This window comes from Hypanus sabinus, chromosome 4 (genome assembly GCF_030144855.1).
Source record: "Hypanus sabinus isolate sHypSab1 chromosome 4, sHypSab1.hap1, whole genome shotgun sequence".
NCBI classification, from domain to species: domain Eukaryota; kingdom Metazoa; phylum Chordata; class Chondrichthyes; order Myliobatiformes; family Dasyatidae; genus Hypanus; species Hypanus sabinus.
In genome coordinates, this window is record NC_082709.1 from 51697961 (window position 1) to 51724237 (window position 26277).

Consider the following 26277-nt stretch of genomic DNA (forward strand, 5'->3'; position numbering starts at 1 on the left):
TTATGATGATATTGTTATCCTGGAAGGCTTGTACAAGTTCCCAGTACATCTAATCCTTTAGCAGAAAGTAATATAATTGAAGAAATGCTATTCCATTTGAATGCCAAGAAAAACAAATCCATTACTCACACCTTAAAATTTTGTTTTCCTGTAAGAACCATGTATTTACAATTCTAATACACATTTTATTCAGTTTTGGAGGTAATGCTGTATTACTAACATGATTTTAATGCAATAATTTAAATGTGTAGAGGTGTATATTGTTAGATATACCAACATAGTTTTTATCTCAATAATTTCAAAGTCAACCTAAATACATTCTTTTCCTGCTCAAGCATCAATCACAACTATTATACTTAATCTTTCAGCTTTGGCGTGGATATACTCAAAGGAAAATTACCAAGAAAGAACGGGCAGAGGAAATGATATTCCTTGAGATGGTGAGTGCAAATTACTTGGTTGGGAGGCAACCTTTGCTAGATAATGTTGAGATGAATTGTGAGATCATAGATTAACCACACAGGAATTAAATTTGTAGGAAAGACAAACTTACAAAGCTTTAAAGATAGAATGATTATTGTAGTTATTGCAGCTGGAAATTTGTAATACTATATCCTCAAACCTTGCAACATTTTCCTCTGTAAGATTAAATATACAATGGCCATCTGTGAGAATTAAGCATTTAATTCTGGGAATGTTTTAAAGCTGCCAGCAGAATGTAAGATTATGGATGTGCTGAAGTCAAGATTCAGCACTATTTGTCTTGCAAAGTATGAAAATGTGTGAGGATGTGAGCAAGCCAAGCAGCATCTGTGGAGGCAAAGGGACATTTGACACTTTGGGCAAGATCCTGTATCAAGTCTGATAGTGTAGAGGGAAAATAGTCAGCATATAGAACTGAGAGGGAGCAGGTGAGATAGAGGTTGGTGGGTGATGAGTGGAACCAGATGATGTTATATGATGGGCAGGTCAGATGGAGCCAGATTCAGATGTTTAGATAGAGGCTGGTAGGTGACAGATAGTAGGCATCTACACTTCCCCATCCCCAATACTTATTTGTACTTTTTTGTTTTTCAGGAACCCCCTCCGGATTTTCATAAGCCTAGCTCAACTCAACTACAAGCTCAGAAAGTGTATCAACAACGGCAGGTGGTACAGGAAGTACATGAGGTGGAATACCAGCAAGCCTTGGTTACAATAAAGGAGCAAGTACGATCAGTTGAGGGACCAGATATTCAAGAAACTTTACAGGAGCAGATCAGACAATGGTTTATTGAATGCCGGTAAGGGAATAGGATTTAGTAGAATAACTTTGGATTCTCTATGGTTAACTGCAATCTGCTGGAGGAAATTAGTGGGTCAGGAATCTGTCCATTTCCCTCTACAGATGCTGCGTGACCTACTGAGTTCCTCCAATAGTTTGATTTTTGCTCCAGATTCCAGTATCTACAATCTCTTATCTGTGGTTACAGATAAGGTTATCTTAGGTTACAGTTACAGTCATAGAATCAGTGCATTTTGTAGGATAATGTGATGCCATTTACATTTTTTTTTTGTCTATAATCCTGTAAGCCTTCATCCTCAAATGTCTGTCCAACTACATTTTAAAATTTATGGAATAAATTTTCATGATCATTAGAAGAAAATGTTTTGCAGGCATTGCCAGTTACCTTTCTGAGCAGATTTATTTCTTTATTGATATACAACATGGATTAGGCCCTTCCAGCCCTTTAAGCTGTGCAGCCAAACAACCCCCAATATAACCTTAGTGTAATTACTGGACTATTTACAATGACCAATTAACCTGCTTTGGACTGTGGGAGGAACCCAAAGCACCAGGAGAAAACACACACATTCCTCACTGAGGACATACAGATTGCTTATGGATTATGTCAGAATTGAACTTCAAGCTTTGACATCCCGAGCTGTAATAGCGTTGCTACATTACCATGGTGTCTCATCATCCCTGTAGATGATTTGCCATTGAATTTGACATCCAGTTAGTCATAGCTTCATTATTATAAAGCACTGAAACAGACTTTTGGTCCAACTTGTCAATAGTGTCTTCTTAAGTTAGTCCATTTGCCTGTGTTTTCCCATTCCTGCATAAACCTTTTATTTACATGTACCTGTCCAAATGTATTGTACATGTTGTAATTGTACTTACCTCTACAACTAAACTGGCAACTCGCCTATATTCCCATGATCCTCTGTATGAAAAATTTGAATCTCAAGTCACCTTTAAATCCTACCCCTTTCTTAAGCCTATACCCATCTATTTAGGCTCCCCTACCCTGGGAAAAGTGTGACTAATTATACCTTACCTCTGCAGCTTATTTTTTCTGAACCTGTATATCAGGGGTTCCCAACCTGAGGTCCATGGACCCCTTGCTTAATGGTATTTGTCCATGGCATTGGAAGGTTGGAAACCCCTGCCCTATATGGTTATCCACACACACAAAATTCTGGAAGAACTCAGCAGTTCAGGCAGTGTCTATGGAAATTAATTAACAGTTAGAAACATAGAAAATAGGTGCAGGAGGAGGCTATTTGGGCCTTCGAGCCTGCACCGCCATTCAGTATGATCATAGCTGATCATCCAACTCAGAACCCTGTACCTGCTTTCTCTCCATACCCCCTGATCCTTTTAGCCACAAGGGCCATATCTAACTTCCTCTTAAATATAGTGAATGAACCGGCCTCAACTGTTTCCTGTAGCAGAGAATTCCACAGATTCACCACTCTCTGTGTGAAGAAGTTTTTCCTCATCTCGGTCCTAAAAGGCTTCCCCTTTATCCTTAACCTGTAACCTCTTGTTCTGGACTTCCCCAACATCGGAAACAATCTTCCTGCATCTAGCCTGTCCAATCCCTTTAGAATTTTATACGTTTCAATAAGCTCCCCCCTCAGTCTTCTAAATTCCAGTGAGTATAAGCCTAGTCGATCCAGTCTTTCTTCATATGAAAGTCCTGCCATCCCAGGAATCAATCTGGTGAACCTTCTTTGTACTCCCTTTATGGCAAGAATGTCTTTCCTCAGATTAGGGGACCAAAACTGCACACAATACTCCAGGTGCGGTCTCACCAAGGCTTTGTACAACTGCGGTAGAACCTCCCTGCTCCTGTACTCAAATCCTTTTGCTATGAATGCCAACATACCATTTGCCTTTTTCACCGCCTGCTGTACCTGCATGCCCACCTTCAATGACTGATGTACAATGACACCCAGGTCTCATTGCACCTCCCCTTTTCCTAATCGGCCACCATTCAGATAATAATCTGTTTTCCTGTTCTTGCAACCGAAGTGGATAACCTCACATTTATCCACATTAGGTTGCATCTACTATGAATTTGCCCACTCACCTAACCTATCCAAGTCACCCTGCATCCTCTTAGCATCCTCCTTACAGCTAACACCGCCGCCCAGCTTCGTGTCATCCGCAAACTTGGAGATACTGCATTTAATTCCCTCATCTAAATCATTAATATATATTGTAAACAACTGGGGTCCCAGCACTGATCCTGGCGGTACCCCACTAGTCACTGCCTGCCATTCTGAAAAGGTCCCGTTTACTCCCACTCTTTGCTTCCTGTCTGCCAACCAATTCTCTATCCACATCAATACCATACCCCCAATACTGTGTGCTTTAAGTTTGCACACTAATCTCCTGTGTGGGACCTTGTCAAAAGCCTTTTGAAAATCTAAATATACCACATCTACTGGCTCTCCCCTATCCACTGTACTAGTTACATCTTCAAAAAATTCTATAAGATTCGTCAGACATGATTTTCCTTTCACAAATCCATGCTGACTTTGTCCGATGATTTCACCTCTTTCCAAATGTGCTTCAATCACATCTTTAATAACCGACTCTAGCATTTTCCCCACCACCGATGTCAGACTAACTGGTCTATAATTCCCTGGTTTTTCTCTCCCTCCTTTTTTTAAAAAGTGGGGTTACATTAGCCACCCTCCAATCCTCAGGAACTAATCCAGAATCTAAGAAGTTTTGAAAAACTTATCACTAATGCATCCACTATTTCTTGGGCTACTTCATTAAGCACTCTGGGATGCAGACCATCTGGCCCTGGGGATTTATCTGCCTTTAATCCCTTCAATTTACCTAACACCACTTCCCTACTAACATGTATTTCCCTCAGTTCCTCCATCTCACTCTACCCTCAGTCCCTTACTACTTTCAGAAGATTATTTATGTCCTCCTCAGTGAAGACAGAACCAAAGTAGTTATTCAATTGGTCTGCCATGTCCTTGTTCCTTATGATCAATTCATCTGTTTCTGAATTTAAGGGACCTACATTTGTCTTGACGAATCTTTTTCTTTTCATGTATCTGTAAAAGCTTTTACAGTCAGTTTTTATGTTCCCTGCCAGCTTTCTCTCATAATCTTTTTTCCCTTTCCTAATTAAGCCCTTTGTCCTCCTCTGCTGGTCTCTGAAATTCTCCCAGTCCTCAGGTGTGCCGCTTTTTTTTTTTGCCAATTTACGTGTTTCTTCTTTGGACTTGATACTATTCCTAATTTCCCTTGTCAGCCATGGGTGCACTACCTTCCCTGGTTTATTCTTTTGCCAAACTGGGATGAACAGTTGTTGTAGTTCATCCATGCAATCGTTAAATGCTTGCTATTGCATATCCACCGTCAACCCTTTAAGTATCATTTGCCAGTCTATCTTAGCTAATTCACGTTTCATACCTTCAAAATTACCCTTCTTTAAGTTCAGAACCTTTGATTCTGAATTAACTATGTCATTCTCCATCTTAATGAAGAATTCCACCATATTATGGTCACTCTTTCCCAAGGGGCCTCGCACGACAAGATTGCTAACTAACCCTTGCTCATTGCTCAATACCCAATTTAGAATGGCCTGCTCTCTAGTTGGTTCCTCGACATGTTGGTTCAGAAAACCATCTCGCATACATTCCAAGAAATCCTCTTCCTCAGCACCCTTACCAATTTGGTTCACCCAATCTATATGTAGATTGAAGTCACCCATTATAACTACTGTTCCTTTATTGCACGCATTTCTAATTTCCTGTTTAATGCCATCCCCAACCTCACTACTACTGTTAGGTGGCGTTTTCTCCCACCAGCGTTTTCTGCCCCTTAGTGTTATGCAGCTCTACCCATATCGATTCCACATCCTCCAGGCTAATGTCCTTCCTTTCTATTGCGCTAATCTCCTCTCTAACCAGCAATGCTACCCCACCTCCTTTTCTTTCCTGTCTATCCCTCCTGAATATTGAATATCCCTGGATGTTGAGCTCCCATCCTTGGTCACCCTGGAGCCATGTCTCTGTGATCCCCACTATATCATATTCATTTATAACTATCTGCACATTCAATTCATCCACCTTGTTACGAATGCTCCTCGCATTGACACACAAAGCCTTCAGGCTTGTTTTTACAACACTCTTAGCCCTTATACAGTTATGTTGAAAAGTGGCCCTTTTTGCTTTTTGCCCTGGATTTGCCTGCCTGCCACTTTTACTTTTCCCCTTACTACTTTTTGCTTCTACCGTCATTTACCCCTCTGTCTCTCTGCACTTGTTCCCATCCCCCTGCCATATTAGTTTAAATCCTCCTGAACAGCAGTAGCAAACGCTGCCCCTAGGATATTGGTTCCAGTCCAGCCCAAGTGCAGACAGTCCTGTTTATACCGGTCCCACCTTCCCCAGAACTGGTCCCAATACCCCAGAAATTTGAATCCCTCCCCCTTGTACCATTTTTCAAGCCATGTATTCATCTGAAATATCCTCCTATTTCTACTCTGACTAGCACGTGGCACTGGTAGTAATCCAGAGATTATTACCTTTGTGGTCCTACTTTTTAGTTTATCTCCTAACTCCCTAAATTCACCTTGTAGGACCTCATCCCATTTTTTACCTATATCGTTGGTACCCACGTGCACCACGGCCACTGGCTTGTCACCCTCCCATTCCAGAATGCCCTGCAGCCGCTCAGAGACATCCTTGACCCTTGCACCAGGGAGGCAACATACCATCCTGGAGTCTCGTTTGTAGCCACAGAAACGCCTATCTATTCCCCTTACAGTCGAATCCCCTATCACTATAACTCTCCCACTCCTTTTCCTTCCCTCCTGTGCTGCAGAGCCACCCATGGTGCTATGAACTCGGCTGCTGCTGCCTTCCCCTGTTGAGACATCTCCCCCAACAGTATATCTGGTTAGGAGGGAGGTGACCTCAGAGGACCCCTGCACTACCTGCCTACTACTACGCTGTCTAGTGGCCACCCCTTCCCTTTCTGCTTGTGCAGCGTTTACCTGCCGGTGTGGCCAACTCACTGAACATGCTATTCACAACTTTCTCAGCATTGCGGATGCTCCAGTATGAATCCAATCGCAGCTCCAGACGCTCAATGCGGTCTGCCAGAAGCTGCAGCTGGACACACTTCTTGCACACATAGTCATCAGGGATACTGGAAGTATCCCTGATTTCCCACATGCTGCAGGATGAACAAACCACGGGGCCTATCTCAGCTGCCATAACCTACCCAATACTTGCCTCAACTTTTGAAACTTTCTCCGTTGATATTTAATGATATTTAATGCCAAGACCCTTATTCAGGAACCGAGGATATACGTGGAACGAATTGCAGGGTGTCCTGGAAGAAATACCTGCACCGTCCTGTGAAGTATCAGAAAAGTGGAGAGTGCATAATTTTGTGCGTTTGTTGAAGAAGGGCTACAATAACAAGCCAGGGAACTACAGACCTGTGAACCTAACATCAGTTGTGAGAAGGACATAGGAGAGGATTATGAAGAACAGGATCCAATCTGTATTTGGATATGTGAAGACTGATTATGGATAGTTAGCATTGTTTTGTGCAGGGGAAATTATGTCTCATGAATTTGAGACTTTTTTTGAAGAGATGACCAAGAGGATTGACAATGACAGGGCATTGTCTTCCTGGACTTTAGCAAGGCTACGACAAGGTGCCTCACATTAGGTTAGTTTGGAAGGTTAGATCACATAGGATCATCAGTATGATAACCAAATGGATATAAATTGGCTTTGGATGGAATCAGATGGTAGTAGTGGTGAGTTGTTATTCAAATACCGTAGGTGGCTCTGACCAGTGGTATGCCACAGGAATAATGCTGGAGCCACTGTTGTTTGTCATATACATTAATGATTTGAATGAGAATGCACTTTATCTAGCATGTTTATTATACATGGATGACATGTGAATTATTAGCGTTGTAATGGTGAAGAAAGTTATTTAATATTACATTTATATTATTTGATCTGAAAAAGAGGGCCACAAAATGATAGATAGGATTTAACTTGGGCAAGTACAATGTGTCACATTTTGGCAAATTAAGTATAGGCAAGACTTGCACAGTAATTGCAAAGTCCTTGGAAGGAGATGTAGAGTAGGGCTGCCTAGAGGTACAGGTGAGCAGGTGTAACTGGCAACTCAGGTAGAAAGAATGGTGAAGACATTTGGCATGCTTGCTTTCTCAATGTAGAGTGCAGGAGTTGAAGAATCATGTTACAATGCTGTTGGTGAGACCACACTTCGAGTATTGAGCGTAGTTCCAGTGATCCAGGATGTCATTAAGCTGGAAAGGGTTCAGGAGGCTGCAGGCCCTGTTTCCATGCTCTGTTTCCAATGCTATGACTCAAATTGTAACTCTCGGAATACTGTTGGCAACTATTTCACAGCCTGAAAATTTCCATTCATTTATGCCTTTGCTTCCTGTTATCACTGAACTGCTTGTACTTCCATAATGAAAGTTTCTCTTAATTTCAGGTGATTCCCTATTTCAGTAAATCTGTAAGTATACATACAGAAACATTTAGATGCTCTAAATGTGACAGTAAAATGCAGGAAACACTCCACAGGTCTGTGGAAAGAGAAGCAGAGATAATGTTTCTAATCAAAGAATTATCATCAGTACTAAGAAAGAGAGAAAACACATTGGTTTTAATTTGCTGGGATGATAGAAGAGGTGCAGAAAAAACAAAAGAAATATCACCTGGACTCACCTTATCATGAAAACTTCCTTTTTATCCTGTCTTTTGTCTCCCTCATCTTCTCTGCAACTTGAAATTAATTTGTTGTCTTTCTATTCCAATACTGATAAATGGTCTTTGATCTGAAACTTTGTTGAATGCCTTATGAATATATACATTATCCATGCTACTAAACTGTTGTGCCTTCTTTAATCAGAGAATTAAATCCACTCATTCAAATGTGATGGCTGGCTTTAGTAAGTGCTGTTGTTTTGTTCTTCAATTCAGAAACATAACTGGAAAGTTCCCTGACTATCCTGATGCAGAGCAGGGAGGTTCTGCAGCTATATTTGCTTCAAAGACTCCCCAAGAGGTAAATTTGGAAATTAATATGAGGCCAATGGATTTCCTGTATAAGCTGAGTTACACAGCCTGCTTATAAGTCTCAAGTTGGGATTGCTTAATGTAAAAATTTTAAACTTCTTCAGTTAACTACGTACTCTGTAAGTTAATAACTTACTGAACATGCTGAACTGACAAAAGCAATTGTTTTTGTGAGGAGTAATCTCATTGAAACTTACCGAATATTGAAAGACCTTGATAAAGTGGATGTGCACAGGACATTTCTTATGATGGGGGTATCCAAGACAGAGCCTCAAAATAGAGGGGTGTCCTTTTGGAACAGATATGAGGAAGAATTTCTTTAGCCAGTGAGTTTTGGATCTGTGGAATTCGTTGCCACAGGTGGCTGTGGAGGCCAAGTTGTTGGGTATATTTAAGGCAGAGGTTGATAGATTATGGATTAGTCAAAACATGGAGGAATATGGGGAGAAGGCAGGAGACTGGGGCTGAAAGGGAAAATGGATCAGCCATGATGAAATAACAGAGCAGACTTGATGGACCAAATGGTCTACTTCTGCTCCTGTATCTTATTATCTTAATTAACAGCTTTATGAAAGTGAGTCAACTTAGAAAGATGAAATATATTTAGTATGCTTGCTCTGATTTATGATATCACAATCCTTGTAGAAAATTGTGTGCATGCTGTAATATTTTTGGATGATACATCTGGCTTGGAAGTGTAAGCAAGGGATTGCTTTGCATGAACAAATTGGAACTGGAGCTTTATTTAATGTCATATTATAGTATTTCTACAATAATCCATTTCTTTTTAATTAGGAACATATGACAAATATGGTATTAGTCTGGGAGGCCAAATGTTGCAAATTGAAATGCCAGCCAGTTGACAGCAACTTTGGAATTACTGATATTCATGGTGAGATGCAAAGGTTGTTGAAAGTAGGAAAAACAGAAAAATGGAGCGAGGCTGAAGTTACAAAGGTCCAGTTAAACTTAATGAAAGAACAGCTTAAAACAACCAACCAGTTAAATTGAATGAAGGAAAGGAATGTTGTTGGTTGTTATGGGATAGGTGGAATACTGGGGGAAAGTTGCGTTCAAGATTATTGAAGGGAAGACCAACTGTTGCATCTGATGGGGTGGTAATGGTTCATGCCTCACAACTTAGTGGATGGAGAGTGGGGTAGGCATCATAAATTGGTGGGTGGGTGAGAAGATAAGGCACAATAGCTAAGGGTAGGAAAAGCAATCATTGAAATTTGGTGTTGGATGGTTGGAAAACATGATAGATAGGTAGAGACAGTAGATTTATGTTAGAAGAAAACAAAATGTATGATTGGTGAGGTGGAGAAACTGGAAAGGTCCTTGAAGGAACAGGTTTTCAATTTAGCCCACTACTAAATAGAAGACATTAATATGCATGTAAGAGACAATAGGCCATGAAGAATAAGTGGAGGAATCAGAGTATGCTAAGAGTGAGCATAAACACAGTATACCAAATAGTTTCATCCTATATTGTGAGAAAATACTTTATATTATATTGTGTGTTCCTGTTTATTTCTGTGACAATTAATGAAAGATGTGTTTATCACAACAACCTCCGGGTTGTTTTGTGTATCAATGGAAAATGACAGTTCCTGACAATATTGACAAGCTGTTATGAAATCAAGTCATTTGTTCATCAAATGACATGGATTTCTATATAAGGCTTCTTTTGGAACATTATCAGGAAAATTGCAGAAGAAGTCATTATTATGTGCTCTAGCAACAACTAGATTTTGCAGCTCATTGCTAGACCAGCAGTCTGCAATAGAAGTCCCTTACTTACTCTACAATTCCTGACACACCAGTGTTCCCTCATAATGACTGAACTGAACTTAACCTTCCACTGCACACATGAATTTCCACCTTTACCCCAACTCTTACTACTGACATACTGACAACCCTCTAGTGCCTCTCCTTCATCTCCAGATTAGCCAGCTCGTGACTCAATAATATTCCCTTTAATTGCTGGTGGTGGGTTTGGAGCAAAAACTTTGTCCTCTCAACTCTTTTATCTGATTCCTCACTTGATTCCCAGGCTTAACATCTCATGAAGCTAAAAGAAGAAAGTCACTTGATCTACTAAAACCTACTTTGCCACTGGAATTTGCCTTATAATTGTTCTGAGACCTGACTGAAGATAATTACAGAATTTCCAAGCATGCCACCCAAAATCCATTGAGCAGAAAATGAAGACTTTTTTGTCAGGGCAAGCAACTACTTAAGCTTTGCCAATAGTTCTAGTCAGAATGAGTTACATGCGAGATACAAGCAACATATTTACTCAAGAGACTGCATATGCTGGAATTGGGAACAATACAGAAAATGTTGGAGGAAATTCTGCAGCAGCATCTCTGGAGGGAAAATGGGAAGTAAAATTCCTTCTAAGTTGGTAGACATTGAAAAATCTGCAATGGAGTAGCAAAATGGAGAGGAGGAACACTTCTTCTAAGTTTTTATTTCTCTCCCTAAATGCTGCCTGACCCACAAAGTTCCTCTAGCTTTCTGTGGTGCTGCAGAACGATTGGTGTTTTGGCACTATCATCTTCCTACTCATGTCAATCAAGATCCCTTGGATTCCCTTAAGAATGTTGGACACTGCCGAGTTTATTTCCCAAATAAAAAGGAGCATTCTATCAAGTAAAATAAGTTGCATATTGCTTTTTATGAAAATTGTTAACATGCCAACATTGGCAATTGGAATCAAACCTTATGCAACCTAGGGAACACAGCCATCTAGAAACTTTTTGTAGCCATTTTGAGCAATTATAAAATGAATGCAGATTCTTTGTAAAGTAAAAGCTTTATTAGACTGAAAATTATGAATAGCACCTTTGTTCTGTCCCAATAAGTCATATTTTGACAAAGATGGTGGATTAATCTATTTTTCTGAGTGTTGAGAGGTAATTGGCAAACAAGTGAAAATAGAACTTAAAATGCTTGTAAGCTGGCCCTGGTTTGGGAGCAGTTTAATATCAATTACCAAAGTTGGCATGGTAACAATTTTATAATAGTAAAATATAACTGACTTAAAAGGTTATCCTTTTTCTTTAAGGCTGTCCATACACCTGATTGATCTGACAAGCCTTGGATGGCACATATAGGTGAATGATATAAATAAAAGTTGAATGATAAGGCAAAGGGAACATCAGCTTTTAAGGAATCTTTTCTGAACATATGTAATACTCTTTAAAGATTCATAACCAGTATAAGAATCTATTGCTCATTAATCTATCAATACTTCTCAGTTTGCCAAGAATATTCCATACATAATCATAGAAACATAACACAGAAAAGGGCTCTACCTACTAGCCTGCTTAGTCCATTCTATAGTTAGTATAGATTAGTATGCTTATTTATATTAATCCCCTTAGCCTACATTAGGCCCCTATCACTTTATGCCATAGCTACCTATATACCTATCATAGCAGCTTTAGCATGCTGTAATTGCACCTGTCTCAACTATCTACTTTGACAGTTCATTTGACAGGTATTCAGCATAGAGCAACAGAGAACAGTACAGAAGAGTAACAGGCCCTTTAGCGCATGATGTCTGTGGCAAATAAGAAGCCTATTTATATATCTATCTAACTGCCTCTTTAATGCCAATAGCATGTCTGCAGTGTTCATTACTCTCTGTGTGGAAAATCTTACTCTCAGATTTCCTATAAATGTCTTTACTCTCACTTTGAGATCCCTAGTTCATTGTTTGTGGCATAGAGTGGAAAATTCAAAGTAAAATTTATTATCAGAGTACATGCATGTCACCACATACAACCCGGCGATTCTTTTTATCCAGGCATACTTAGCAAGTCTATAATACGGTAACTGTAAAAAGGATCAATGAACAATGTGCAAATGCAGATATATATATATATATATATATATATATATATATATATATATATATATATATATAAATAACAAGCATGAAATAACAATTTAAGTGTCCTTAAATGAGTGTAGTTAACCCCTTTTGTTCAAGAGCCTGATGGTTAAGGGGTAGGGGGTAGTAACTGTTCTTGATCCTGGTGGTGTGAGTTCTGAGGCACCTGCACCTTCTACCTGATGGCATTAGTGAGAAATGAATATGGTCTAGGAGGTGAAGATCTTTGATGGATGTTGCTTTTTTATGGCAATGTTTCGTGTACATGTACTCAGTGGTTGGGAGGGTTTTACCGGTGATATACTGGGCCGAATCCACTACCTTTTGTAGAATTTTTTACTCAAAGGCTTTGGTGTTGCCATACCAGGCCATAAGACAGTCAACCAGCACACTTCCTGCCACACATCTATAAACGTTTGCTAAGGTCTTTGACATGCCAAATCTCTGCAGATTCCTGAGGAAGTATTTATTTATGATGTCTGTTGTTTAAAATAATTCCAAGAACTTTTTCTTGTAGTCCACGATATATACTGCAGATGTTTGAGAGAATTCTCCAGTGCAAGAGTAATATTAGACAAGAGACTGCAGATACTGAAATTTGGAGCAAAAATCAGACTGCTGGAGGAACTCAGAAAGCTGAACAGCATCTGTGGGGAGGGGTGAGGAATTATTTTGTATTTCAGGTCAAGACCCTGCAAGTCTAACCCTAGAAAGGGAAGATAACTGGTGTAAGGAGGAGAGGGTGTGGAGTGAGATGGAAGCTGGCAGATGAGTAATGGACTGTGGAGTCATAGAGGTGTGAAGAAGGATAGAAGAAGTCAGGAGCAAGAAAGGTGGAGACAGGGTGTTAGGTGAAAGCCCTTTCCCTTGCATAGAAGGGTTCAAAGCTCATTCCTAGACCAGCTCTCTTGTCACCATGCATGGGACCTAAAAAGCCCTTTCGGGTAAGGTAAAGATTCATGTGCAATTTGTCTATTGCATTCAGTACTCCTGATATAACTTACTTTACATTGGCAAGTCGAAGTGTAAACCATGTTTCCAGTTTGCACAATGCCTACACTTTGTCTTATGAGATCATCCCAAGCTCCCAGTTGTATGTCATTTCAGATCCCCTTCCCATTCCCATACTGACCTACCCATCCTTGATCTTCACTGTCAGGGTAAGGCCTAAAGTAAACTGGAAGAACCCCACCTCATTCTGCCTAAGTACTCCACAACCCAATATTATGAATATTGATTGATTTCTTTTCCAGTTCCAGGTTCCTGTTGCCTTTTGAGTTTCTCTGTCACTCACTATATTTGTTCCCTTTTCCATTCAGCCTCTCTGTTTTATCCACATTGCACCCATTGATTTCCCTTCGTATCTGCCTATTATCTCTCCCCCAGTGGTTTCCATGATCACTTCCTTTATCTAGCACTTGTGGCCTTTATGAATCTGCATATCACCCTCCAACCTCTGTTGCCATCTTCACCCTCCTCAGCCCTCACCTGGCTCTGTCTATCTCCTTTGTTTGATGAAGGGTCTTGGCCCAAAATGTCAAATGTTCATTCCTCTCCATAGACGTTGCCTGACCTGATGAGTTTCTACAGTGTTTATGTCTGTTCCTCTATTTTCCCCTTATCTGTTTCCATGTTACCACCGTTCCTTTCTCTCTGTCCAGGCTCCTTTGCCCATCATCCTTCAGTCCTCCTCAATCCATCTACCATCTCCCAGCCCCTGTCTTATCTCCAACTTCCTTTATACTGGCTATCTATCCTCTGTTCTCAGTCTTGATGCAGGATCTTGACCCAAAACATTGACAGTTTATCTCCCCATACAGATGCTGCTTGACTTACTGAGTTCCTCCAACAGTTTGCTTTTAGCTCCAGGAATAATATTAACTTTCTCCACAGGTGCTTCAAGAACTTGCTGCACAAGAAGAGAAAAAGAAACAGAAAGATAAAGAAAAGAAGGAGAAAAAGAGTGGAAAGGACAAAAAGGAAAAGAAGAAAAAAAAGAAAGGAAAATCTGATAAAGAGGTATTGGTTCAAATTTAGGCTCTGGCTTAAATATTCTTGTGGTTTCTGACTCCTGCATTCAGGGTTAATCGTACTGTCCAACATCTGATTTTATGTTGCTTTGGTTTTGAACAGGATATTCTTTCTTTTGCATGATCTCCATGGGTTTTTCCTATTGTTCACACCGTCAGTTCAGCAAGGGCTCCACGATCAAATTCGGCCTTCATGTTGATGGTGGTTACTCTCATCTCATCTCTCTCATCTACCTTTCACTCTTCTCTAATGAAGCAATACTATTCCACGCGGAGCACCACTTGGAAGACTTTCCGAGTGGCAACGATTTGAAATGTACTACATTTCAACATCCATCACCAGGCATAGGTTGGTAGCATCAAGACTGATTGGATAGGCCGAGAGCTAAAGGATGATGCCGCTCAATTGGGTTTACAGCAAGTAGTGAGGAAAACACTGAAAGGGAACAATCTTTCTACCATAGATATATCTGTACACAATGGTATCAGTAGGAGTGACCACTGCACTAACTTTGAGGGGATGGAATTCCAGCTTCACAGTGGTAGTATACTTTATCATGTCTTGTGACACTATCATGCTAAAAGGGGTAGATTGTTTCCATAATTTTTGTTTCCATTTTAGGTTTGCAACTTTTTCAAACTTTGATATCACTAATATAATTTAGGTGTTCTCAATAAAAAGATAGTCAAGACATTTTATGCTCCAGGCTATCCATTGTTAGTATCAGCTAGTTATTGCTAGCCATTGGTGGAATAGATGGTTTTACTTGCAAAAGGAGAGATTGAATAGCTAGGAATGTTTTCACAAGCTGAGGGATAATGTTATAGAACTTTAATAAAATTATGAGGAACACAGGGGAGGTAGATAGTCACAGTCTTCTTTGAAGCTGAGGCAAGTCAAAAACATAAGGATGTAGGATAAGGATGAGGGAGGGAAATACTTAAAAGAGATATGAAGTGGCACACATAAAATGTTGCAGGAACTCAGCAGACCAGGCAACATCTATGGAAAAGAGTAAACAGTTGATGTTTCAGACCAGCATCCTTCATCAGGACTGGAAAAAAAGATGACAAGTCAGAGTAAGAACATGGGGGAGGTGAGGAAGTAGTACCAGGAATCTGATAGAAGAGGGTAGAAGACCATGGAGGAAAGGGAAGGGGGAGGAGCACCAGAGGAAGATGATGGATGGGTAAGATGAGAGAGGGAAACAGGAATAGGGAAATGGTGAAGGAGAGGGAATGGGGGCAATTACTGGAAGTTTGAGAAATTGATGTTTATGCCATCGGGTTGGAGGCTAACCAGACGGAATATAAGGTGTTGCTCTCCCAGCCTGAGTGTGGCCTTTATACAACAGTAGAGGAGGCCAAGGACTGGCATGTGGAGTTGAAAAGGGTGGCCACCGGGACATCCTGCTTTTCCTGACAGACGAAGTGCTTGGTGAAGCTGTCTTTCAATCTATGTCAGGTCTTACTGATATATAGAAGGCTACACTGGGAGCATCAGATACGGTAGCTGTTGCCAACAGACTCACAGGTGAAGTGTCGCCTTAGCTGAAAAGACTATTCAGGACCCTGAATGGCGGTGAGGGAAGAAATGTGGGGCAGGTGTAGCGCTTGTTCCACTTTCTAGGATAAATACCAGGAGAGAGGTTAGAGGGACAAATGTTCAAGGAAGTCGAGTAGGGAGCAATTCCTGCAGAAAGAAGGGAGGGAGGGAATGATGTGCTTGGTGATGGGATCCCATTGGAAATGGTTGAAGTTGTGGAGAATTTTCTGCTGGATGCAGAGGCTAGTGGGGTGGCAGTTATCTCCTGTATCCGGTGTTCCTGGTGGGTCCTCGAGATTTGGAGACCGCTTCACTGAGCAACTACACTTCATTCGCCAGAAAAAGCAGGATCTCCCAGTGGCTACTCATTTCAATTCTACTTCCCATTGCCATTCCACCATGTCAGTCCTTGGCCTCCTCTACTGCCATGAGAGGTATTACTCAGGCTGGAGGATCAACACCTTATATTCCATCTGGGTAGCTTCTAACCTGATGGCATGATTTCTTGTACTTCCAGTAACTGCCTCTCTACCCACCACCCCACCTTATCCATTTCCCATTCCCTTTTCCTCTCTCACCTTATCTCTTTACCTGCCCATCACCTCCCTTTGGTGCTCCTCCCCCTTCCCTTTCTTCCATTGTCTTCTACTCTCTCCTATCAGATTCCACCTTCTCCAGCCCTGTATCTTTTTCACCAATCAATTTCCCAGCTCATTACTTCACCCCAACTCCTCTCTTGGTTTCACCTATCACCTACCATCTGGTACTTCTTCCTTCCCTCCCCTCACCTTCTTACTCTCACTTCTCTTTTTTCCCATCCTGAAGAAGGATGTTGGTCTGAAACATTGACTGTGTACTCTTTTCCATAGATGCTGCCTGACCTGCTGAGTTTCTCCAGCATTTTGTGCTGGAGAACTGTTGCTTAGATTTCCAGCATCTGCACATTTTCTCACGTTGGGGATGTGAAGGCAAGTTCTTTAGTCAGAGGTGGTTGCTAGATGGAAGGAGCTGTCAAAGGAGATGGAAGTGGAAGGTACAATTGTAGAGTTTCATAGGCATTTTAGTATGTGCATAGATTTAAAAATAATTTGAAAGGAATCTGGGCTTTATCAGGAATATAACATTAGCATAGACAGGACTCTTGGTTTGCATGGACGAGTCAGGATTAAGAGCCTTTTTCCATGGTGTGTGACACTATGATTTTCAGGGCTGTTCTTAAAACCCTCATTTTATTTATATGCCATCAGTTTACTAAAATTCTTTCTTGAACATTTATATTGTAAGATTGTTTGAGAACTTGGGATTTTGGTGGGATACACTGTAGTTCAAGAAGTAGTTTAAGAAACTCTTTTCATGGCCAGGAAGTTCAGTAACTAGAAGAAATTAAGGGAAGCTTGTGAACATTGTTATAATTCTGCAGGAGGATGTATCAGAACTGTGTGACCTCTTCTTTAGATATGAGATATCACCCTAAATTTGCTATTTTCAATTGATAAGAACAACTTTCATTAGGGAAGTATCTACTTACCACAGGAGCCAAAACAATCTCAAATCGATGACCATGAAATATGGTCTAGTGTTTTTTTATTAATTGAAGGTGACTGTACGTCTGATGTCAGATTCCATGCCTTTGTCTTCCCAGCTGTGAGTGATTAGGTTGTGAATTTATGCTGAAGTTCCTTTCTGCAGTATTTTCATCAAAGGTGCCATCTGCTCTTGAGGCTTGTTGCATTTCATTTCATTAGGTCTGATCTCAACACCAGCATTGACCAACTTAATTCCTGGTGTCATAAAGTTAAAATATTCGATGTACTAAGCACCAAAGCCACTCTTGGATTCTTTGAATAATATACCCATCCAAATGTTACATACAAAAACCTGGAGGTAATCAGCAGGTTAAGCAGCATCTAAGGAGAGAAATGGACAGTCAATGTTTTGAAACATCTATTATCCATTATCCATTCCCCACCAAAGATGCTGCCTGACTTACGAGATTCCAAACATGCAGGAAGGATTTGATGTGAAAGATGCTTTTCATTGACAGCAAAATGATGTGTTAGTCTTTGTGTTTGTTGGTAAGTTCTGCTGCTGAAGCATTCTGCCAATATAGTTGGTCTTGACAGTGCTGAAAAAATACATACATAATTGTGGCTTTGTATGAGTTGCTTGATTTTTTAATTATTCCCCTGTGCTTTTTCTATCTACCATTTATTGGTTATGTTTTTTCTTGTCATTGGAGCTTGGTTTATGGAAGCACGTGAAGCTGTTTTAGTTCACCATGTGGAAGGGTGTTTTCAATCCAAGCAGGCAAGCAAGCTTATTTGTATAGCAGTTTCAAATACAAGATAGTTCAAGTGCTTTACATAGAACAAGATGTAAAAATCAAACATTAAATTTCAGACAATATATAAGAGAGTAAATCACATTAAAATAGATAAATAAATAGAAGTTAGAGTGCAGGAGATTCTAACTAAAATCTACAGCAAAAAGAAAAGTTATAAGGCTTGATTTAAAAGAGCTTGAAGTTGGGGCAAACTTCAGATCCTCTGTAAATTTATTCCAGATATATGGAGTGTAATTCACTAAAAGCTGCTTCACCACGTTTAGTTTTGACCCTGGAAACAGTAAGCAGACTCACCGCGGGCGACCTGAGAGCTCGGGAAAGTTCATAATGCAGCAAGAAATCAGAGACCACTCAGTGCTTTATAAACCAGCAATAGTATTTTAAAGTCAATGATAAACAGGAAGCCAGTGTAGCGATCTGAGAATTAGAGTGATATCCAAGAACATTCTGACTTTGCTTATTCTGATAGAGAAGTTAAAGACCTGATGTTTCACTGATACTAATTAAGATGAAATGCCCGAAAGTCCAATCTGAGTCACAGAGTTATAAAGCATGGAAAACAGACCCTTCAGCCTAACTTGTCCAAGCCAAGCCAACCACCTTCTCATTCCTTCCATTGAATTAATTTTGTATTCAACTGACCAGCTCATCCTGGATCCTATGTGATTTAAACTTCCAGGCCAGACTACAATGTAAGATCTTATAAAAGGCTTTGCTGTGGTCCACATCAACAACATCTATTCTAAATGTTGACATTGTATCTGCCTGTACCACTTGTTCTACATACCCAATACACTCTGTGTAGAAAAAGTTGCTCTTTCACCTTCCCTTTAAATGTTTCCCCTCTCATCTTAAATCTATGCCCTGTATTTTTAGATTCCAGTACCAAAAGAAAAAAGACCATAAATAATAATAAAAATAACCATTCATCATATCTATGCCCCTCATGAACTAATAAGTTCACACCTCCCCCTCATGGATTCCAGGGGATAAAACCCCAGCCTAAACAGTCGCAAGTGCTCCAATCCCAGTAAAAGATAAAGATCTTTAAAACCAGTGCCAACCTTGTATGCCCACAACTTGCTAACCCTAACTTGCTAACTGTCCGTCTATGAAAAGTAGGAGGAAACCAGAGCACTGGAGGAAACCCACTTCTTCATGGGAAGAACATATCAACTCCTTACAGACAGCAGTGGGAATTGAAAACCAATCAGTAATCACAGCCATTCTAAACAATTAGTGTTTAGATGTGGATACATGTGGAACTTTACTGCACCCTTTCTAGCTTAATGACATCCTTTATATAGCTAGGTGACCAGAACAGTGCAATTATAAGATGATATCCCAACTCCTGTACTCAGTACCCTGACCATAAAGGCAAGAGTGCAAACATTGGAATTATTCTTTCTTCACAGAAGAGTAGAGAGAAAGATGTAATCTGAAGAACATTGTTTTGATTGCACTTTTGTGTCTACCTTCTCTTATTTTATCTACTCACACTAAAAGACTACAATAGCACAGAGAAGGTAAAGCTGGCAATTGGAGTATTGTTCAAAGGTTCATTTACTATCAAAGTATACAATTCTGAAATTCTCCCCTGGGTAACCATGAAACTAAGAAAGAAAAGAAAGGCGGCATGATCATCAACCCCCAAATCCCCATTCCCATAAACAAGCAAACAAAAATGGAACAGGCATATCACCCACCCTGCACAAAAAACAAACAAAATGGAACAACCACATCACCTCCAGATCTACCCCCCATACAAAAAAAAGCAACAATACAGAACATGCACGTTGACCCCCAAATCCACCCACCTGCACAAAAAACTCGAAAATTATCGGGCAAAAAACACAGAATATGAGAAGACTATAAGACCAAACAAAATCTGTAATGCAAGTTCACATCCAAAATGCAGAAAACTTGGCAACATTCTCCATGCACAGTGGCAGGCTCTCCCCTCAGCTTTACTTTCCTATGCTATTGAAATTGTAGTCTTTTAGTGTAGGTAAATATATAAATCAAACCAGATCTTGCAAATATCATCATTCAACATTCTTATGCATTTAGTTTTCTCTGTCGCTATCATTCTACAGAGAGCTATCCTGGTGTTGGTGAAGCCTAGTTTTTCAATAGAGAGAGCTCAAATGATATCAAGGGCTCTGGATGTGGTTCAGGCTTTAGGCTGCATATTCTGTTCATGAATGGTAGCTTACAAGCCACAGCAAGGGCACTGGATAAGGGGAATGATCAATAATGAATAGTGTCATTTTGTGGGAGAACAGGAGATTTGTGTTCCTTGCTTTCCTTCAACTGCCAGATTAGGAGCATTTTCAGATTGTACTTTGAGCCAAAAACAACACAATTTTGATGCCTGCCAGCCAAAGGAAAGAACAAATTCAGTCCATAAATGGGTGAATGTTGTGGATATAGAAGCTGATAAAGCTCAACTATAGTACGTGTTGAGTTTTTCTACAGCCAAAGGCTTTTTTAATGTAACTTTTCATCTATTGGTTGCCATAGATATAGAGGCATCCTAGTGCCGTGCAGACGGGTAGTTGGGGTTGTGGGGGGGGGGGGGGGGGCGGGGTAGGGGTTAGCTGTTGGTTAAAATCCTAGGTAGTAGGCATGTTTCTGGAAATTAGCTTTTTTTTTAACCAAGCTTAATTTCATCAAAATATCAACATCAATGTCAAATTTATTGTCACATGCACAAGTATGAGTATGCACAAGTGCTATAAAAACTTGCATCAGTACTACAAACACATACCACCGTATAATTAGTATTCACAAGCAAAGTATAAATTATACAAAATTTTGACAAGAAAGACACAAGTACAAACAAAAGTCCATTATAGTGTAAAGTAATTAAAGTAAACATCTCAATACAACAAGGAAACTTTAAACAGTCCATTTCAGAAGTGAAAGATGCATGAATATGATTATCATGTTTATTTTAAGATGAAGATAAGTAGTGTATCCTGCTGATAGAATGTGAAGCCTTTTTGAGTTTCATATGCATGCAATTACAACATGTTGCCAAATACAGATTTACTAATCTGGGCTAACTTTCGATTGTTGAATTCTTTTCCTTATCGGGAATGGTGAACTCCACTTCAGACATTATTTGGCCTACTCAACAATTTTTTTCCCACAAACAAAATTGAATCCAAACGGAATTAGCAGAACTCTAACATTTATAAATCTTGATGTTTCCCATTCTCACTCCATTTCATAAATTAATCAACAAGAATAACAAGTTGTATTTACAGTGCTGATAAAAGGTATTCACCCACCCTCCTACCCCGGAAGTTTTCATGTTTTATTGTTTTACAACATTGAATCACAGTGTATTTAATTTGGCTTTTTTGACACTGTTTGACATTGATCAACAGAAAAAGACTCTTTCGTGTTAAAGTGCAAACAGATCTCTACAAAGTGATCTAAATTAATTACAAATATAAAGCACAAAATAATTGATTGCATGAGTATTCACCCCCTTTAATATGATACACCAAATCGTTACTGGTGTAGCCAATTGGTTTTAGAAGTCGCGTAATGAACATCACTTCTATATCTCCAAATAGAGAGTCGAGGTGTTTCAATTGATTGTAGTAAAAATACAACTGTATCTGGAAGATCCAACTGCTGGTGAGTCAGTATCCTGACAAAAACTACAGCACAAAGCCAAAAAAGCGTTCCAAGCAACTCCACGAAAAGGTTATTGAAAAGCACAAGCCAAGAGATGGATACAAGAAAATTTCCAAGCCACTGAATATTCTTTGGAGTACAGTTAAGTCAATCATCATGAAATGGTAAGAATATGGCACAGCTGTAAATCTGCCTAGAGCAGGCCATCCTCAAAAACTGAGTGATCGTGCAAGAAGAGGGTTAGTGAAGGAGGCCATCAAGAGACCTAGGACAACTTTGGAGGAGTTACAAGCTTCCGTTGCTGAGATGGAAGAGACTGCGCGTACAATTGTTGCCCGGGTGTTTCACCAGTTGCAGCTTCATGCCAGAGTGGCAAAGAGAAAGCCACTGTTAGAAAAAAATTCTCCTGAAATCTTGGCTACAGTTTGCCAGAAGGCATGTGGGAAACTCTGAAGTTGGCTGGAAGAAGGTTCTATAGTCTGTTGAAACCAAAATTGAGCTTTTTGGTATAAGCCGAATACCGCACATCATCAAAAACGCACCATTCCTACTGTGGAGCATGGTGGTGGCTGCATCATGCTGTTAGGATGCTTCACTTCAGCAGGCCCTGGAAGGCTTATAAAGGTAGAGGGTAAAAAATGCAGTAAAATGCAGGGAAATCATGGAGAAAGACCTGATGCAATCTGCAAGAGAACTGCGACTTGGGAGAAGATTTTTTTTTCAGCAAGACAATGACCCAAGCATAAAGCAATAAAACACAAAAACTTTCAAGTGGGTGAATACTTTTTATAGGCCTGTATTTAGCACCTGAAATACTTAAAGAAAATATCTTAAGGTGTACTGTGGATGCGTCTCAAACTTGATATCTAATCATTTAAGGAGACATCAGTGCAAATATCCCATACCTTGGTCAAAAGGCCTTAATCCATTCTATAATTTGGGTGGGGGGGAGTTTGTTAGTAGATATAAAGAAGCTAAGAAATGTAATTCTCCATCTCAGGGCTATTGCAAACAAAGGCAGAACCAAAGTTTGTAGTGATCAAGAGTTCAGAGCTGGAACCACATTTTTCACGCTCCTCTGATCCACACAGGTTCCCTTGCACACTCTATTCTTTGCACCTATTGTTCTTGTCACCCTCTCTCTCGCTTCTTTGTACTAGCTATCTGCCCTTTGCTTTCAGTCCTGATTCAAGAGCTTGACCCGAATTGTCAACTATCCTTTTGCCTCCACCAATGTTGTCTGACCCATTAAGTTTATCCAGCAAACACAAGGAAATCTGCAGATGCTGGAAATTCCAACAACAACACATACAAAATGCTGGTAGAACACAGCAGGCTAGGCAGCATCTATCCAGCAGCTTGTTTCTTGCTTCAGAACTGCAGAATTATTTTTTTAAGAGTTGTATTCCTCTCGTCAATTACAGAAGCAGGGAGAAATGAAGCAATGGATGGTTTTGAAACAAGAATTATGACTTAAAAACTGTTGGATGTTTAAATAGGAGTCTATGTAGATCTGCAAGTGCAAGATAAATGGGTAAACAGGTATCAGTATTTCAAAAGCTAAGTACCCACATATTAAAAATCTGAAAAAAAGATGTTGAAAATCCTCAACGGGCTTCCTAGCACCAAAGGTGCAAAATCAATTCACATCACAGATCAATACTCTTATATCAGAAGTGAGAGAAAATAGGGATAAAGAAGTTTTAGAAAACAGAGAGAAAAAAAACTGGAGGGGAGAATGGAATACTAGGCCAACGAATCTCAATATAACCTTGAGGAACAGAGCCTCATCTTTTGAAAAGGGCTTTTGGACTTCACATTGAATTCCACCATTTCATGTGTAATGCCCTGGTTCACGTGGTTCATATTTTTCCTCTGTTATGCTTTTCTGTTCTTTGTGTAAGCTACTTGTTGGGATTACTGTTGAAGATAAGAGATGGGAGAAATGTGTGCCATCCAATTGGGATGAACGGATTCAGGGGGGGGTTTCTCTGGTGAGGGACTCCAAGGTTGGGCTTGGGGCTTTTGAGAGGGGAGAAGACGCCAGAGAGAAGAGTTCGGAGTAGTTGACCCAGAGTGGGGCTGTGACTCGATGAAGCCTGGAGAGATTGAAGGAGGATTGGCAAAAGGGAAACCATGAACTCCAACTTGTGCACTTTAAACTGCTTTATTTAAAATGGGCCCTTTTCTTTTTTGCTTTCTCTCTACTAATTCTTTAGTCAAATTAAGACTTATAAAGCTAAATCATTTACTTTTATGTGGTGTTCTGTCTGTTATTTTGTGATACTTATTTGTAGCAGGGTAACATATCACACAGCATCCACACAAATGTGGATTTGGGGGGTCTTGCAGGTCAATCTCCCACGTTTGGCAGGGCCAGAGGGTGTCTTCCCTAGACTTACGCAGCCGACGGAACCAGAGTGTTACACGTATAAAGACTGAGTTTTGAAAACAGCACATCAGCCAGTGTATTAAAGTTGGAGTAGTGCATGATAGATACACAGCAAACAGTCTATTGTAGAACACAAAGTAAATTTAGCCAGAAAAATGTCTATTTAAAGAGTTGAGGAAACAGAAATTTCATCAATTCCCACAAGGGGAAGTAATTTCTCCATTAGAAATGTCATTGGGACATTGCAGCTATATACTGTACACAGCAAGTTATGTATGTAAATTCAAATTCAACTACTTGCAACAAATGGTTTTCATTCTTACTGATGGGGTGATTACCAAATCGTATTCATTATGCCAGACTGTTTTCGCAACTCCCATTTACAACTCAACTAGACCTGTATTTCACTTGAATGCATGTACTGTTACCATCCTCTTCAAACTAGAAACCATTAAACATTTTATCTCTGCTGATGCTGCCCGATCATTGATCATGCTTCTATACTGTCCTCTGCTTTCCCCTCCTCTGCATTTTATAACTCACTTAAAAATGTTATTGCTTTTTATGAATTTTATAAAACTTTGTAACTTTTTTCAGTCCATTGGAAGATCTTTAACTTGAACATCAACTCTGCTTTTTTCACTCTACATTTCTTGCTGAGCTTGTTGAATGATTCCAGCACTAATTGTTTTTATCATGACAGCATTGCAGGACTTCTTGCTAAAGTTTACACACAGAAGTTGTTTATGGGAAAAGATTATAAGAGTGTTATTGAGGAGCAATAATTGACCATTAAAACACTGACACTTTTAGGAAACAGAATAATGTTCCAAATGTCTAAATACTTAATTAACTTAATCGTGTTTAATTAAAATTAAATAAAATTTTAATTAAATCTGAGCATTAATTTTTAACAGCATAAAGACTAAAACCAACACTTGACTATAACAGCATGTGTATTGCATGGTATAATGATTCAGTCTTTCTACGACAGGAGTGAGATCAATGATATTATATACCCATTGTAAAATCCACTGAGTTTAATAGGAGTCTGAAGATAACAAATTCTTCGAGCTTGTCTCTTTTAATGTAGTTTTTTGTGCTATTAACTCAGTGTTAGATCATACTAGCCATCATTTTTGGGTGAAATAGCTGTGGAGTGTGCAGCGAGAATAATTCCCGAGAATAGAAGTGGGACTGGTAATCTCTCAGAACATTTCATTGGAACTCCAGATCTGCAGGCACCCAGACTGTTCCACCATGGTTTCAACTTCCAGATATGGAGATGTTGAGTTACAGAACTCTTTTCCCTGATGTGCTCAGTTACCTCCTTGAGGATAGCTTGCTGCTGTTTCCAGCAGGTGATGGTTTTTGAGTTGAGAAGGCATGTTGCTGAGGTCAGACAGTTGTTTCATGCTATGAATGCTCTTCCTGCATGAGTGCAATCTCTTTGCACTTGGCTTTATTTGTGTTGGAAAGCAACCTGAACTTGTGCAGCATCTCTCTGCTCATGAAGAACAGTTCCTGAGATATTGAAAGCTGGTCCTGAGTGGCATTTCCGTGGGAGCAAAAATCTACTCATGAATAGCAATGAAAACCTTTAAAAAGAGGAAAATGTTAGAAACGTATAGGAGGTCAGGCAGTACCTGTAGAAAGAGAAAGCGATCAGAAACTTTTGCTTTGTTTTTATTTCTGTCAATGCTGCTTGTCCTATCCTTTGAGAAAATCCACTCTCCAATGGCATATAGTCTTTTCTTTAGATTTCATGATGCTCCTGTGTGGCAGAGCTCAATCCTGATAAGTGTTGGAATTTGTGGTGACAGCAAAATAATTAGTGTGATCTTCTTTTGTGACCATTTGAATTGGTTGCTGTCCTGTCTGGCTGTATCATTGCGTGATACAGAAGCTGCGTTGTATCAGACCACAAGACCCTACAGAGGATAGTGAGAACCACCAAAAGGATCACTGGCATTTCCCTCTTCCCCCTATCTGTGCCCTTTACCAGTGTTGTATACTTAGAGCCTGAAGCGT

General features: G+C 39.8%; 1 protein-coding gene across 3 annotated transcripts in view; it reads left to right on the forward strand.

Annotated features, from left to right (window-relative positions):
- The window catches only part of LOC132392757 (dynein regulatory complex protein 11-like), a 185850-nt gene that overhangs the window by 37798 nt on the left and 121775 nt on the right, over nt 1–26277 (forward strand). For all 3 annotated transcript variants that reach the window (XM_059967073.1, XM_059967076.1, XM_059967074.1), the window contains exons 5-8: nt 369–440; nt 1078–1283; nt 8284–8368; nt 14177–14302. In XM_059967073.1, the coding sequence (XP_059823056.1) occupies nt 369–440; nt 1078–1283; nt 8284–8368; nt 14177–14302 (489 nt within the window). The remainder of the gene's footprint in view (nt 1–368; nt 441–1077; nt 1284–8283; nt 8369–14176; nt 14303–26277) is intronic.